At 33.4% G+C, this 16855-nt stretch overlaps 1 protein-coding gene across 1 annotated transcript; it reads right to left on the minus strand.

Moving 5' to 3' along the window:
- Nucleotides 1–510: 510 nt before the first annotated feature.
- Nucleotides 511–12844, minus strand: LOC141459130 (nose resistant to fluoxetine protein 6-like). The gene is made up of 13 exons (XM_074137769.1): nucleotides 12639–12844; nucleotides 9066–9246; nucleotides 8694–8920; nucleotides 7223–7431; nucleotides 6104–6189; nucleotides 5773–5954; nucleotides 4441–4601; nucleotides 4081–4243; nucleotides 3214–3407; nucleotides 2333–2474; nucleotides 1250–1439; nucleotides 979–1121; nucleotides 511–865 (listed from the first exon to the last, which is right to left on the minus strand). Exons 2-13 carry the CDS (start codon nucleotides 9211–9213, stop codon nucleotides 701–703), a joined length of 2010 nt encoding a protein of 669 aa, XP_073993870.1. The 5' UTR covers nucleotides 9214–9246; nucleotides 12639–12844; the 3' UTR covers nucleotides 511–700.
- Between the last annotated feature and the right edge of the window lie 4011 nt (nucleotides 12845–16855).

Below are 16855 nucleotides of genomic sequence, written 5' to 3' on the forward strand. Positions count from 1 at the left end.
AAGCGTTTTAAGATGGATTGTTTGAACGCATTCGCAAATAAGCAATGTTCGTGGCCTTTTGAGGTGTAAGTTTATCTGCCACCATCAATCTCCTTTTAATCTTCTCATACCTACAGGATAACTATGATAAATTTTGAAACTTAAGTTGATCTTGAAATGCTCTTCAATTCAAGTTTTATTTTAGTTATATTGTAACAGTTTAGACCTCAATAAATTGGGCTAGGTTTGTTTTGAAGCAATTTAGTGAGTGCGTGTATGAGTGACAGTTCGCTATAAAATAAATGAACATTTGTGGACAGTAAAAGGCAATAATAAATTAAAAGATTAAGGAAAATATTTTTTAGCTTGTGTTTTTTCTGATGTATTAGATGTATTCATTATTATTATTATTTTTTAATAGTATATTTCCGTCTGTTAAAAAGTGATATTTATGTTGTTTTAATTTGTCGTTTATTATACTACGTTTCTTATTTGTGTACTAAGCATAATATTAAATGAATAAATAAGCCATTATAAACAAATAATTGTTATTTGTTAAATTTATACTGTTTTTTAGACCATAAGAGACATTATACTTGAGAACATAAGATGATTTAGAGCAAGAGGAAACAAAAAACATAAGTACAAGTTAACCTATTTATTTAGCCTGTATTTAGCCTATTAACCTGTTTATTTACTTAGCTTACATAAATAACTTATTCTATTTCTTAAGCATTTTATCTACATTCCTAGAGCAAATTGCGATGAGCCAATTTGAGATGGTATCAGGTATATCTTGGAGTGAAGTCAGAGGTGCCTCCACGAATAGATATAGCGCCAGGGCGAGCAAATAAGACAGGAAGATATCGCCCAGCGACATCCAAAACTGCAACAGTATTTTTAATCTTAGCTCGGTAAAGTTTCTCTAATATCGGATATGTTACTAAGTGAAGATTTAGTGAGCTCACTTTGCTCTGGCTTACGGTTCTAACCACTTACCACTAAGAATGAAGAGTAATACATTGAACTTCGTCCCAAACCAGTAAGGTACAACTGTAATGGAGATTGGACCAGAAGTGCACTATAAGTGAGGCCATTCAGATATTGGAAGAGTCGTAAGCCTACAGTTTTCCTGCAGAGCGCTGTAAATTAGAAATATTAATCTTAGGGTGCAACTAAATACTTTTCAAATGATATTGTTCTTACACTCCTGTTAATGAGAACCAAGAATTATGGCGGAAGGCTAGTTCAATTTTATTGAGCTATTTACCAAATGCGGTATACGCTTCTGCTATAATGAGAAATGCAACTGGAATTGCCCATCCTACTCTATATACTGTCACGTATAAGATGTTGGCCCATAGTTTGTAGTCTTGACCAGCAATGTGCAAGCCACAGAAGCTAGAAACTGATGCAGTCATGAGCATTGCCATAGGCACGAAGATCAACCATATCTGAAGCTGCAAAGCAAAAGGCACGTTTATAGTTAATTTAAATGTACACTGTGCGACAAGAACAAGGCTCTACAGATTTATAATAAGGTAATATAAACCGAAACCGTGCGGCCAAAGCCTGGTGGGACGAGGATCGCTGTAGAATAAAGTAAGAGCCGTAAACGACTTACCGGAGTATAAACATACGCCGGTGAACAATTTCATTAGTCTGAACTAAAAATAACCACTCTTTCTTCTTACATGTAAAGCACAGAAAGGAAGTAAACGGTAGCTAGAGTATTGGGTGTAGGTATTGTGTTGTTTGTGGTGGCATGTTTGGTACAGTGGTCATCAGAGCGAACGAGTAAGTGGGAGTTCTTCGTTTCTAGTCCCGTGTGTAGCTACTTATTATTTATTGAAAAAAATATCTATTGAAAAATACGAGCTTCTGTTCTTTGTTCACGAAACTTTTATTTTTAATTTATTTAAGATTACTTTATTTTTTGTTTTTATACTGGGATTCCACAGGGCTAAAGAAGAAGAGAGACTAATCCACTTCCCCCTTCGAAAAATGTAAACATAGGAAAGGTAAAAGAAGTGATAATAGTAATTTTCTATCCCAAAATCGATTGTTTCTTAAAAAGCCAATTATTATGTTCACCTTAGAAATCTAAGGTGTAATCAAAAAACCGAAACCCGCTTGAAGTAAGGGTGCAGCGATTGAAATAGTTGGAGGTAGAAAGATCGGGATTGTCATAAGAAAATTTAATGGGGATTGAACATTGCGATCCCAAGAACAAATAGGAAGAACAGTGTGAGAACTACCTAGAGAAACTTGGGCAGCGATCGTGTGGAGACCAAGCCTCTACTTGCACCTACTGTGCCAGAAGAAGACATAAGAGTTAGTCTCTAAGACCTACCTTGGAGATCTTGACATTGTAGCTTTTCATGAGGTAGTAGACATAAGCGGCCCCCATGCCAATGAGGAAGGGCGACGCTCTTAAATGTGCGTAAAAGTAGGTCTCGACGAATGCCTTGTTACTTAGATACTCTTCGAAGTTTCTGCAAGATCATTGTAGTAAAAATTTTAATGACAAAGTTGTGTAAAAAAACTGCAATTCTATTTCCTTCAAACAGTAAGTCCAGTTGTGAGCATCTTTGAACAGCAAACTGTGTCTTACAGTGTATTAAGAATTTTAAATTACTACTGGAAAAACCAGTGCACAATTTATTAAGTGTGTGGTTTAAGGGCAAGATGAATTTGATCAGCGCACTCCCAAAGTAGGTTTTTGAATATTAAAAATGCTGGTGATACCGGTCTCACAAAAATAAAAACTTAAACAAAAATAGCATTAGGAGGGCTATCATGTTAGAGAGTGAGCAGGCCTCAATTTCAACCCACGAACGCTCTAAATATGGTGTGCTAGCTTAAAAAATATTTATTTGGTAAAATGAAAGTAAAGTAATCGCCTATTTTTTCAGGCGGGGCTTAACGTCCAACTACCATTTACTAGGTGTCGTGAACGGAGGCGACTAGCAAACGTACTTTACTATTCCTCATTTAACCATTAAATAAAATCCAAGGCCAAGACCGGGAATCGAACCCAGTACCACAATGCATATTAGCTTTGCAGGTCTCGCCTCTTAACCCGCTCGGCTACCGTGGCGCCTAAATTTGGTAAAATGAATTTACAAGTTCATGAATAAACATAATTGAAATGAAGCAAACGTAATTAAAATGGAATTACTTCTGCCATACAGGAATCATCCCGAAGGTAACATTCTTAAGAGTAACACTTACTTTTGCTCTATCAAGTTTACTCCTACGAAGTGTTCTTTAAAAGTAACTACGCCTGGAATCACTACAGATATAATAGTTAGAGATGCTAACAGTGACAGACCAACTTTCCGAGATCTGAACATTATGAAACCAAGAAAGGAGCACATGGCGTAGAACTGCAAGTCGCAGGCCATATACCAAGATGGGATCAGGCACTGGAACAAATTGAAAACAAATTTTTTCAAACCCAAGTTATACGCTTAGAATTTATTAGTTATTGCACACACACAACAAAACTTTCTCAATTAAAGAATTCAATTAATTTACATATAAGAGAAAGGATGTTTGGAAATATGGCAATTTTTTTTTTTTTTTTTTTAAAATAGATTTTTCTTGGTGCTCTACGTTTTGGGTACTTCTGATGTCCTTTCCGAAGTGCAAGGAAAAAAGTTTTTAATAAATGTTGCACAGTTACGTATATGTAATAATTATTCTTAGTTTAAAGAAAATCGGAAAAGTTTCTTTAAAGAAAATAAAAAAAACTGACAAACCGAATCAGTAAATTGGCACGTTGCACTCTTGAAATTCTTCAACCTCTTGACTTTTTTCTTCAATTCGTTTTTCTTTGGCATTTCCATAATATATTTCACTCATTTACATAATTTTTTTATAAAACTTTTATGGTTTAAACTAAAAAAAAAACCTAATTTTTAAATTAAATTCGGCCATTACTTAAATCGCGTAGATCCTTTGATAAACTTATGTTTGCATTATCTGGAAGTAAAATAATAGCAAATACAAAATTGTAAGTTGACATTTTTGCTAAAAGGTACAGAAAAATAAGCTGAGTTTTTTTACACCCTCGTATAATTAAATGAATGCATTCACCTGATTCTCTGGATATAAGTAGTTGTTAATAAAGACAAGATGGGTCCACCAATACTGTCGACATGGCGCTGTAGAAATAACATATCTTCCGATAGGTCCAACATCTAGTTGAGGTAATATGTACACTACGAAGCCTAAGATGAAAGCATAAGCGGGTAGGAACCTGGAAAAGCGGAAATATTAAGTGGACCATACAATTTTCTCACACAAAACATATATGAACATTTATAGTAGTCCAGAGCGGAGTATGCTAACTAAATATAACTCTATTGCCCATTATCTCGACGTGTTCGAGGAACATAACTGGAATTTGATTACATTCGTTTTATTGTTGTTTAAGCTGGTAAAAACATTACATACCTGATCCATCGTCTAATGATCCACTTGAATACATTGATGGATTTGTTACTGTCAATATTCTTCAAGATTTTGCAGTTCGTTAGAAATCCAGTCACCACGAAGAACGTATTCACAACTAGGGCACTGTTTGCCAAATATGTACCAGTAATGGTGCCAACTTTCTGAAAATTCAAAAAGAAATTGGTTTATTAATATGAATGGATTTAAGACTGTTAAGCAATACTAATACCAAAGAAAAATCATATAGAAAGAAGGACAGATAGGAATAACAATTTCGAATGGCTACCTAGTGCAGAAATGCTGTTTAATCATGGGTTAGGTAGTGGAAATTAAACTAGTGAGCTCCTTGATATACAAGGAGTATAGGAGTATGTATATAATGGAGTGTATGTACCATTCTTCACGAACTTTTTAGATTCAGTTTCTAATAACATTTGTATACTACTGGAATACAGACTAATTACAGCCATAACAAGATTTTTTAGGATTCTAAATGTACACATTATGATTTAGCCAATGCAAAACATTGAGTACTAAAGTGAATTTTTTTTTGTGTATGAGTTTATCGTAAGGCCAGCACTGTCATATTTTATTTCTGTATGTCCCTTATGCTCAAACTTTATTGCACCTTTAGTTGTTGGTGAAGTTAAAAAATTAAACCATTACCGCATTTCGGCGAATTTTGGTTCTATAATAAGAGAAAATTAGTTGTATTCTACCCGTTCCTCCCTTGCATTAAATTAGCTAAGATAATGCTTAAAAAATTACTTTTTACAGTTAACTCAAGGATATAATTTCATTAATAAGTTTATTTTATCAAATATTTAAAAATACCTTATTTATTACACTCTTTTTATTATATTTCATTTTTTAAATAGTTTGAAAACTATAAAAGTGCCAATAAATAACGCCTAAAATTTCAACTTCCTTTATTAAATTTAGTATAGTAATACGACCATTATTTAGCAATTGCAGCAAATAAACCTTATTAAAACTTGAAAGAAATGCTTCTCACAGGAAAACATACTCTTTAACCTTACTTCTGCACATAAGACTGCATTGTAAATAGATTTAAAGAAAAACTTACGAGTGCCTGAAGTCTTGAGAAAACAAAACACTTTACACGAATGCGTTTATTGGTTGGTGAGCTGACCCTGTTCTGAAGCTACATTTATAGTTTGTAGGCGAATTGAGACTACATTTATAAACTGAGTCATCCCTTTAAGGGCTGAACTCTTTTAAAGTCTTAGTTGTGATCTCTACCACAGTCTGAATGCTCTGGATTAGAGTATTATTGGTGATCCAACATTTATTAAAGAACTCATCACTTACCTGTTGCATTTCTCTTTGGTTGATATAGGGGAGAAATGATGATATCATCACTCGATGACCCATAATGACTAAAAACATGGACAAAACCTTCATGCCGGAAATGGCTCGAAATTCGTCCGTAGGTTCCGTTCGTAGCAAGGTGCCCATGCTGGTCACCATGGAGAATCTGTAGTACCATTTTTCTGAAATCAAAGAAAAAAAAAAATCAAGCGAAAATGATTGGTCTACGTATGTGTAGAGCACAAACAAAAGTTTAAAGAATTAATGTTTAGGGCATTTTCCCTGGCAAAAGTGCTTCAATTCTCTTTTTTCAATGAAAAGTTACACTCACTTCTTTCTTCGCTATTGGCATCTCCTTGCCAGAGATGGTATGTTGTGGCTAATATCACAGCCAAAAACAGTCCAGCTGTGATTAACCTAAAATAAAATTTAAGCCAATAAAAATCAAATGAACATATCTCTTATGTTTACCAAAGTATTTTATATTATTAATCTTTAATCTCTGAATGGTGTAGAATGATGAATTTTTATCAAGTTTCTACATCAAAATGGTCAAAGAGTCGCAAATATATGCAAAGCAGTTAATTTTTTTTTTTAAACATATTTGCACTACCTTATTTTACCCAGTATAAATTTATAAATGTTTAGAATGTTATAAAGCAGGACAACTTCTACCAAATTAGCCAACCGAAAGTGCTTTACTTTACTGACAGATTTTTTTAGTATTTTTGAGTTTTCCTCCTAATTGGCTTTCACAATTTTCTTTCAAATTCGCAACCTCATTGCACACGCGTGGAAGTATAACTTTTTCCCAGAGAAATCTTTCATAAGACAGTTCTGTGATAGAGATGAGGGAGCTCCCTTTAAAGTTTCACTTAACTCTAATGTGCTGGACTTATGTGCAAAAGGCTACTGTTGGAGAGGCGCTTTCCTCTCGCATGGAAGCAGTCCTAGATGGCGGTAACGACGAGGCGAATACAATTTGGCGGATGCAATGTTGCAAGTACATTCTTTTCCATTCCGCCTTATAAATGAATAACGATTTCTTTAAGGGAGTGAAAAGCTCAAGGCAGGCATTTAGTTTAGGAAGCAGACTGGTGTGAGTCATGACGAACTTATATAGATTTAAAATGTTAATTTTTGATCTAACTCGAATTATTTTATTATTTACAGTATTATTATTAAATATTATTTTTAGGGAGACTTTCTTATGGTTACTTTAATGGAATTGAGACTTTTTTCCTTGTCAAAATTAAAACTTTGTTTACTGTGACTTTACTGTCGATCACCGTTCACATAAATTTTGGGTGCCTAACATTCCATGATTTACTGACAAACATTTAGATATAATTTTATTTAAAAAATGCTTTATCCAGCTTTAATCAAAATCGAATGCAAGTTTTTTCCCGCAAATAACCAAAAAACTGTACAATACTAATCATATACTCACAAAAATAAGTAATACCCTGGTGGTACATCGATCGGTTGATCCATCTTGGAGTAGTTAAACCTGTCAGGCACTGTCAGGTTGCTGATTATACCATTTGATTCCAGTACAGGTATCAATGTTGATGTCAGAGAATGTTGGACATCAGCAGAGCTGCAGGATGCCGGTACACAGACGGCCCAATGTATCTCATTCGTTCGGTTGTCATGTCTCTGAAAAAAATGTAAAACATCTAGAGTGAACACTCTTTTACTACAATACTCGAGGCTTAATTTATATATTATTATCTTTCTACTCTAAAATTTAAAACCCATTTTCTTACAGCAGTAAATTGTTTGCAAAACTGTATACACTGAACTGACACCTTAGTTGGAAGCCTACCCCATCCCTATTCAGGGATGGAATTTTAAGAAAAAAAATCATATCCTGGTGAAAAATTAGTTTAGAGGAAAATCGTTCGAAATAATTTTCGAAAAGAGTAAAATTCATTGAGTAAAGTGGTACGCTTAGTTATGGAGTTTTCTAAAAACTCGGAATTATTGTTAAACCTCCTCAAATTTTTCAGTCAAATAAACTTTTTTAAACAATTAATTAAATCAAACCTTTTTCCATGCCATCTACTACCATCAAGTTATGGTATCATAATATAAAAATTATGGTAATTCTGCTATTTAAAACTAGAACTTAAATCTGAACTTAAAATTCGTTTATTACGTTTATGTTACATGTGTGTATTTTTGAAAACATTAGAATTTCTAATTATCATTTTTACGTTGTACTAGTAAGGGAAGGTACTTTTATCCTGCAAATTTGAGATTATGGGAGCTCGCTAGAAAATCCATTTTGAGGTCCCTAGTGTACTGTTTTGGTCAATTTCCAAATTGAAGTAAATTTTTCAGTATTTTGTGATTTTTTCGAAAATGACTCGTGCGGTTTTATTCAAGTTTCGAATATTAATTACAAACATATAACTATACCACTTTTATTTTAAACATTTTTGTAAGAAAATTCAATTGAGAGAGAAAAGGGAGGCCAGATTCTCCCTAAAGTTTTGTAAAGAGATAAGGAGGGTTAAATGTGTTGCTAAAATAGAATCTGGAAGAAATTCCTGCACGAGAAGTGGCCCAACTTTTAATGGCTTCTTCTATTTTTGAAATTTACTTGTGGCTCCTAGGATATCTGTAAACTTCGTATGTGCACCACATACACATATATTTATAGTTTTTACTTTTATCGTTTATTTAAAATAACATTTTTTTCAGAGCAATTTTTGGAAAGTTGTTGAGATAGGCTTTTCTTTAAAGTTTCATTTCAGTTGAAAGTAATTTGTGATACCGTAAAAGTGACAATAATATAAGAAACTGAATACCAAGTTTAGCTTCCGCCATTTCTGTAGCAGAGATATTATTTTCTTGAACAAACATAGCAATTAAGGCATGCATGGTCTCTTAATTAGTAATTGATAGGCACATACCAAAAATTCCTGCCACACAGAACTGCCTGGTTTTGGTTTCTCGTAGGCCGTGGTAGATTGCTCCTTAAATTGCGTAGTATTAAGAGAGAACTTCAAGCTGAAGACCAAGTACCGGCCATAGATGTGGAGCTCGGGCACTGCGAGCTCGGCACACTGATCCTGGTTGCCGAAGTCGTACCGGTTGCCCGACAATATGCCGCTCAGTCCAGCACTTGACGAGTCCAGCACTGAAACAGCAACAGGGGTAGTTGGCAGATAATGGTGATGGTAGAATTATAGTTACAGCTGGTATGTGGATCAGGATGAAATTTGGTTTGAGAGTGATGATGCTGAGAGATAAAGCAATGTGCACTGCAGAACTGCAATACTTACTCTGCACGGCCCAGTGGGTTAGATTAGACAGATGCATACTGTACAGCTGTCCGTGTTTCGTGCAAAGTCCATCCTTAATTGCAAACGGCACATAGGAAGCCATGGTTCTAGCCAGGATTTGGAGTATCCAGGCAGTAGTAGCCACCATTCTGCCCGGTAGGGGCCGTCCGCCGTCCGCCAACTGCAAACCACAACCTTTTTGTCACACCAATATCTTTTGAACAGAAGTTATGCTAGAACCATTTAGACATTTCGGTACCTTACGAAAAGTGTAAAATCAATTCAATAATGTGTACTTCTGGTGCTTTAGGATTTTTCTAAAAACTCGGAATTTTGATTTCAATACTTTTCTCACTTAGGAAGAAATAGTAAAAAAAAAAAATTTTAATTATAAACTGAAGGGCGAAAAAGTGGCCACCCCTTCTTATTTGCATTTGTTTCCAATTATTTCTCATTAATAACTTAACTTAGTTTCACTATAAATAGTATGTATTATGAAACGGATTAAGAATTTTCCTAGACTGGAATTGGGTACAAAATAACAAAATTAAAAAACAAAACTTTTTTGCGGATAAGTAAGCTGACAAATTTTATAATTGAAGTTATTTACCTTTCACTGCTTGTTTGATAAAAATTATGTACCAACTCTCATAGCTATAATTCTACTGATCAATTTAATGTGTTTTGATAGTAGCCGGTTGGTCACAGCATGCTTTCAGTCATATCTAATTACTGCTGGTGTACCAAGTAAAGTACACTAAGTTGGTGTACTAAACCACAGAAGAGAAAAAAGTTGATTTTGCTAAACTCAGTTAGAACGCATGTTGGTAGACAAAATATTTCTTAGATTCAATGAAAAAAAAGTACTCCATCGAGAAAACGCAAATGATACAATTAAGTGAAATATTTGAATTTTAAGTTTCTTGTTGATGCAGCTTACTACCTGGGGCTCTCCTGTAATGTACTGGAGTAATTGTAAGACAAGTTGGCTCCCAAGAGGTTTAAGATTAATTCAAGATTTATTCTTAAGATTAGTTATTTCTTTATTTGAATTGCGTAGAATTAAGAGAAAACTTCAAGCTGAAGACCAAGTACCGGCCATAGATGTGGAGCTCGGGCACTGCGAGCTCGGCACACTGATCCTGGTTGCCGAAGTCGTACCGGTTGCCCGACAATATGCCGCTCAGTCCAGCACTTGACGAGTCCAGCACTGAAACAGCAACAGGGGTAGTTGGCAGATAATGGTGATGGTAGAATTATAGTTACAGCTGGTATGTGGATCAGGATGAAATTTGGTTTGAGAGTGATGATGCTTTGATGGTATCACGACGAGTAGCGGGATTTGTTTTTTGAGAAATATTTCTAATCTCAGGGCGAAAATATTCAGAGTCCTAGTATCGAAGACATGCGACTGATCCGTGGTACACTCTTCAATTACGGCGCTTGGAGTTTTTGGGTTGGAGGGGTTTTTATTAAGGACTAGCGTACGACATATCTAGCCTCTGTAGGACAAAGCAAACGGCACACTTCTGACACAATGAGTCGACCTCATTCTGGTCAGAACTCGAATTAGACTGCCTATGCGACTACATCTGGTCTTAAGTCTACGTAATAAAGGGTAAGATAAGCTCAGAAAAAACCACTTCATGTTGTTTCTCTTTGGAGTGGGTCCAGCCCTGGTTGTTTAATTTAGTTAGTCACTTAGGTTTTTTTAATCAGGTGGTATAGTTATAATTTTCTATCCTTAGTTTTTTTTATTTTGCTGACGTTTCATCCATTTTCAGCTTGATTTTTTGAAAATTTAATGTTATTTCACTTTTTGAACTGAAGTATTTAATAATAAATTAAATACAAAAATTTGGTAAAAAAAAGGAAAAATTTTAAAAATGGAAATAAAAAGTAGTAGAAGTAACCTAACATTTTAATGAATTAAGATTATTTCATTCCAATAGCAAATTACTTTAACTGGCTTTAAACTTTCTTCAATATTTAGGATCCTCTAATGAACGGTTGATTCTAGACTGCCAGTACAATCTCTACCTTAAAGAAGCTTCAGGCATTATTGTTGAGAAAAATGTTTGAAGAACCTGTATTTCATTTTTGTATATTTTTTTATATAAATTTTATATAAATAAAGTTTTTAGTTACGAGGTTAGTAGATTGTTTACTACTGTTGCACAATTTTGTGGAGTTATCCGCTGAGTTAGCGTCTTAGTTTGTTCTGAACTAGAATTATAAAATCTTATGTAACTTTAGTTGAATTGATTCGCAGTTTTCACTTCGTAAAATGGGAAATAATATTGAACCACGTACTTTAATTTTTATTTTTATTAAACTTAGGTGATAGGTACTAAATGTTTTACCATTGTGCTATACGATCACCGGTTCCTCGTAATATCGAGTTATTTCTTTAGCTTCATATAATAAGTGACAAAAAAAATTAGCTTTAATAGACCTTTCCTTGGTTCAATTAGTATCCTTCAAATGCAGGGTAAATTGTTTGTAACCCATTTTGATACTGATTAATATTTTACAAATTGTGAAATTTGTAAATAACATCAATTTTGATAAATTGTAATTAAGTCAATCGACCCAAAAGTGATCTTTCTTTATTTAATTATCTTTCTTTTCTCTGTTTCTTTCTGTTTATCTTTCTTATAATTATCTTTCTTTCTGTTTTGAATATTATGATTTTAATATTCTTTATTATTTTATTATATCATTTAATTTAATATTATTATTTTGTTAGTATTATCAACTATTATTGTTGTTAAATGTTGTATGGAGCATGCAGAAATAATAAAAAAAAAAAAAAAAAAAAAATATTTTACAGATCTTTAATAAACTGTACATGATTCTGAAATTTGTGCGCACTTTAGAGGCATATTCAGTAAAGTAGCCACTTCCACTGATCAACAACATTTTTTAAACTTGAGCAAAATTTTAGGGTCACACAAACATTCTAATTAGTACCGCGGCCACTTCTTCTCTACTTTATCTTTCAACAAACTTGTATCCTACTCTGGGGCCACACATTTAAATTATGGTTTATATTATGGGTTAAAACCGTGCAATGTCCATACAGTAGGGCACTTAAGCAAAGTAAAGTTTATGAGACGCTTTGGGCGTTCTCAAGATGTGTATTTCAGATGATGATTCAGTTTTAATAAAATATCTCCTTAACGCGAAAAAATGTATCATGGAATGGTCAAGGTTTGTTTGTTAAAGGAATGCATAAAAAGACGAAAAGCAAAACCTAAACTTGGTTACCGTTTTGACATCATTATTGCTTCAAATAATGTGTTTTGGCTTACACCCGTCTACCGGAAGTGCGTCTTTAATGAAGCGCATTTTTCAGTTTTTGTAGGTGAATATGTCACAAAATTGGTATCCAATTGGAACTAAAATAATTGAAGAAGAAAGTTTTCTTATGATTCTTCGAATTCAGAAGACCATAAAACGGGTATTTCCGGGTGCAAAAACGATATCTGAAATCTGCGAACTGCGATACTTCCTCTTTAAACTCGTAAAGAAAGTTACATTTGAATTTTAAAAAATATTCAGCTTACTTACTTTATTTTGTAATAAGTTTGACCCTCTGCGTGTTCTTTTTTAATCACTGTAAAATTCTTCAAAAGCTGAACACAATTTTAAAATTATTTTAGTTTGGTGGAAATAAAAAAAAAATTAAAAATTTAAAAACATGAAATCACAAAATGTGTATATTCACATTTCGATAACTATATTATGTGTATTAGGTAAGTTAGTGAGTTAGGAGAGAAATATGATTGTATATAGAGGCACCCCACCAGTATTGTATTAAATGCCCCACTCTGTAACTGTCTTTGGTTTAAACTCTGTCATAATTCCAGTAGTCGTACACACAATCTTCCAACACATTATCCTTAAAGAATGAATTATATTATGTACGTGTAAGAGAAAAAAAAAATGATTGTATAACGTGTTATGTCCAACGGTCCAACGATATAATAACCTGGTATGGACACTTCCACTTACTAGGAGTGATAGAAAAGTCTTGCATTCTTCACCTATCAATTAAAAACTTCGTTGGGACACTCACGTATGAAAAGCTTAGAACTGGAAAAATAGGCCATTACTTCTACCTTCTTAACTAAAACTTAAATAGTTAAATATATGGGTTGATAAAACGACAAAAAATACCAATAATAACTTTTAAGGGGGCCTTACGTACATGTAGAGTGTACAGCACCGATACTACCAAAAGCCACATCTACATGAAATCCCGAATCGAATGACACTTCATTCACAAAAATCGGTTCACGAGTTAAGGCGCTACATTGTTTACAAAAAAAGGTTACAACAACAACAAGGGAGGGGATTACCCAAACGGTTAGCGTATTGGATTCCCGGGTTCGAATCCATCCAGTTTGTCTCTTCCTAGGAGATTCTTACAGCTCACTGTCCGGTGATGGACTGTTTTTTTTTTTTTTTATGATTAAGGCGCGTCAACATCTGAGGTTATTGGCGCCCGGAGCTTTTTTCAGTCCACTACCGGCCTCAGGACAGTATTCTCTCGTTACAGACAACACTGTTCATCACCGGACAGTGAGCAGTAAAAGGCGCCTAGGAAGAGAAAATCTAAGGGTCAGCAGCTGGATTCGAACCCTGGACTGTGTTGTCTGTAACGAGAGAACACTGTCTGGAGGCCGGCAGTGCACTGAAAATAGCTCCGGGTGCCAATGTTGACGCGCCTTAAATCGCAAAAAAAAACAACAATAACGGGCCTTTGCTGAAAATGCTATTTTTTTCTAATTTTCGACAAAAATCTTCACGAGATCTACTTAATCTCTATTGTTGCGAAAATTACACTTATAAATGAAGATATGCGCTATATTTTGAAGAAAAATTGGATATTTTATCTTTTGTAGAAAAAGAGAATAAAATTGTCAAATTTGAGTGTTCCACTTTTTATTGCAGTTCCTAACGATCTACCCTTATACAAACAACTGTCCTGAAACTGTTTAATGATGAACCCATCATGTAAAAAAAAAAGAAACCGGTAATAGCATATCAAATGAATACCTAAAATATGAAAAAGGAAGTCAGCACCATCTAGAAGAACAAAGAACGATAAAAATAAAAAACAAAATTGGTAAGCAGCTGATCAGAAGTAGTAGTCTGCTCAATAGATTTTTAAACTTTTTAGTGATATTTTTCCGAAAATGGTTTCAAAGATTTTCTTTAATAAACCTTTGTGCTACAAGGGATAAAGTCAACGATATTTTCTGTAAACTTTGTCAATACGCCAAATAAAAGCAGGTCTTCTATTAGAAACGCTGTGCAGGAAACATTGAACGAGCTTCTTAGGGTGGTGTAAATTTAATCGTTCATCCTAAGGGCCGTTTCACTAGCATGATCTGTATTTCCGACAGGAAATAGCACTCAATACAAGCTCAAAATAAAACTAAAAATTAGGTAGCAATAATTGTTCAAAACATAAAAGTGCATCATCAATTTACCAGTTGATATAAAGAAAATCAAGGCGCAACGGTAGCCGAGCGGTTAGAGGGATACCTATAAAGCTAATTAAAACTATAAGGTAGGGCAGTTGTATAAGGGTTGATCGTCAAAAAATGCACGAAAAAGCGTAACGTTGAAAAACATCCAACTTCGACAATTTTTTTCTTTTTCTATAAAAGATAAAATTCCCAAATTTTCTTTAAAATATAGGGCAAATCCTCCTTTATGACTTAATTTTTTTTTGCAACAACATAGATTACATAGATTTCGAAAAATACGTTGCTGAAAATGGGCAAAAACGGCATTTTCAGAAAATGTTCTTGTTGTTCTTCTTCTTCTTGTTCTTGTTACTTTTTTTTGTAAACAACGTAGCGCTTAAACGCGCGAACCGATTTTCATGAATGAGTTGTCATTCGATTCGGAATTTTATGTAAAATTATTATTAATAATAACTGTAAATCTTAACCCGATTTTAATAAAATTTGGCAGGGTGAAAGGCTCTCCTACGTACCATTAAAGCGACGTTTTGAATTATATTTCTTGTAACTGGGTGATTGCCCCTATTGTAAATAAATAAATAAACTGCAATTTTCTTTCTATTATCCCTCTTAATGGGTTGTAATTATTCATCACTTAACTCCTCAATATTTCTCCACTCTCCGTCTTCTTCTGACCAACTTGTTAACATCCCCCCATAACTTGTGTCAGTTTTTTTTTTTCATCCTAGATCTTCCAACTAATTATTCCCGATACCTATATATCTAAAAAATCATTGGATGTATAAATTTGTGCCAACCAAGGAACAAAAAGAAAAATCTATCCAAAAGGTACAAAAATCTCCTTAACAAAAACTTCAGTTTTAAAAGTTAAGTATAAGGGTTGATTAAACGCCACAAGGTACACAAATCAGCAAGTACCCAATATTTCATTCATACTTCTAGATTAATTTTTAGAATGTATTAGATGTCCTAATACAGACCTTATGCTGGCCATTTTCATGCATAAAATATTTGTTCAGTAATAAGTAGCACCAATTTAATTTAGATTGTATAGGATTGTATTAAACTATTCATGCACTGGTTTAAACAAAAAAGGTTAATGAAAAATATAATTGTTTTATGTTAAAATTAAAAATGCATATACCAACGTACATACCGATTTTATTTTGTTTTTGTGTTTGACATCTGATTTAAGTGGAAGTTAAGCGCAGCAGAAGGAAGTAAAAAATCGTCGGTTTAAGTTCATTGTTCAATTAAACTGATTGGTACTTGATTTTATACAGTAGTTAAGCATTAATAATAATATGTACTTAATAATTAATCTAGTTTATCAATATTAAATGTTAATGTAGTTTTCTTCAATTACATTGTTAATATAGGTGTTCTCCCCACAATGTTATATATATGTAGTATAAAATAGATATGCACATTTTTAGTTGGTTATAAAACTTCTTTACAATAAGTACTCAATTAAAGGGCTACATTAAATTAAAGTTTGAAAATGAATGAATTATAATTACAAGTATTATTTACTTGTTATTAACTGTGTAATTTGTGCTCACGTAAGACGAATTCAAGACTGAAATTTCGTTTTAACTCCGTAATTCAAATTACAGCAGTAAAAGACCAACTTTCCCTTCTTCTTTTCATTGTGCGAGTGAATGTGATGATTATTTAGAATAAAGATAAATCACAAGAATAATTTGGAATAGAGTTAAAATGAAGTGCCTTTTTAATACTAACTATGATGATGAGATACATCTTTTATTATTATAACAGAAAAATATTTATGGGTGATAAAAGGCCAGCCAGCATAAGGATCTGTGGCATCTAATACATTCTAAAAATTAATCTAGAAGTATGAATTAAATAAAAGGGTACTTGCTGATTTGTGTTCAATGAACCCTTATACTTAACTTTTAAAACTGTAAGTTTTTGTTGAGGAGATATGTATTGTGGTACTGGGATCGATTCCTGGTCTTAGGCCTTGGATTTTATTTAATGGTTAATCAAAGAAATTTATAGTAAAGTCCTCGAAACCTAATTGGTAGTTGGACATAAATCCCGCTTGAAAAAATAGGCAATTACTTTACTTTACTGATGGAAATCATAAACACATGAAAATAATATTGCATTATGCAAACATATGGAAGAGCTTTGTAAAAATTAATCACAGTCCGTAAGTTGTACTTTTAGTGTTACAAAAAAATTAATGAAAATGTAATAAATATTGTCTTTTGGGAACAAAAATTAAATAAAACACAAGGCCAAAGACCGGGAATCGTATCC

The sequence above is a fragment of the Rhodnius prolixus genome, unplaced genomic scaffold, assembly GCF_049639745.1.
Source record: "Rhodnius prolixus isolate KJV_2025 unplaced genomic scaffold, Rpr scaffold_11, whole genome shotgun sequence".
Taxonomy (NCBI): Eukaryota; Metazoa; Arthropoda; class Insecta; order Hemiptera; family Reduviidae; genus Rhodnius; species Rhodnius prolixus.

Excerpts from the sequence above, each read along its gene's own strand:
- LOC141459130 (XM_074137769.1), bottom strand. The coding sequence starts at position 9,213 with ATGGTGGCTACTACTGCCTGGATACTCCAAATCCTGGCTAGAACCATG. Across the intron at positions 6,190-7,222 it reads CCAGGGTATTACTTATTTTT|GTTAATCACAGCTGGACTGT; the intron begins GTGAGTATATGA and ends ATTTTATTTTAG. Across the intron at positions 2,475-3,213 it reads GTAAACTTGATAGAGCAAAA|AAACTTCGAAGAGTATCTAA; the intron begins GTAAGTGTTACT and ends ATGATCTTGCAG.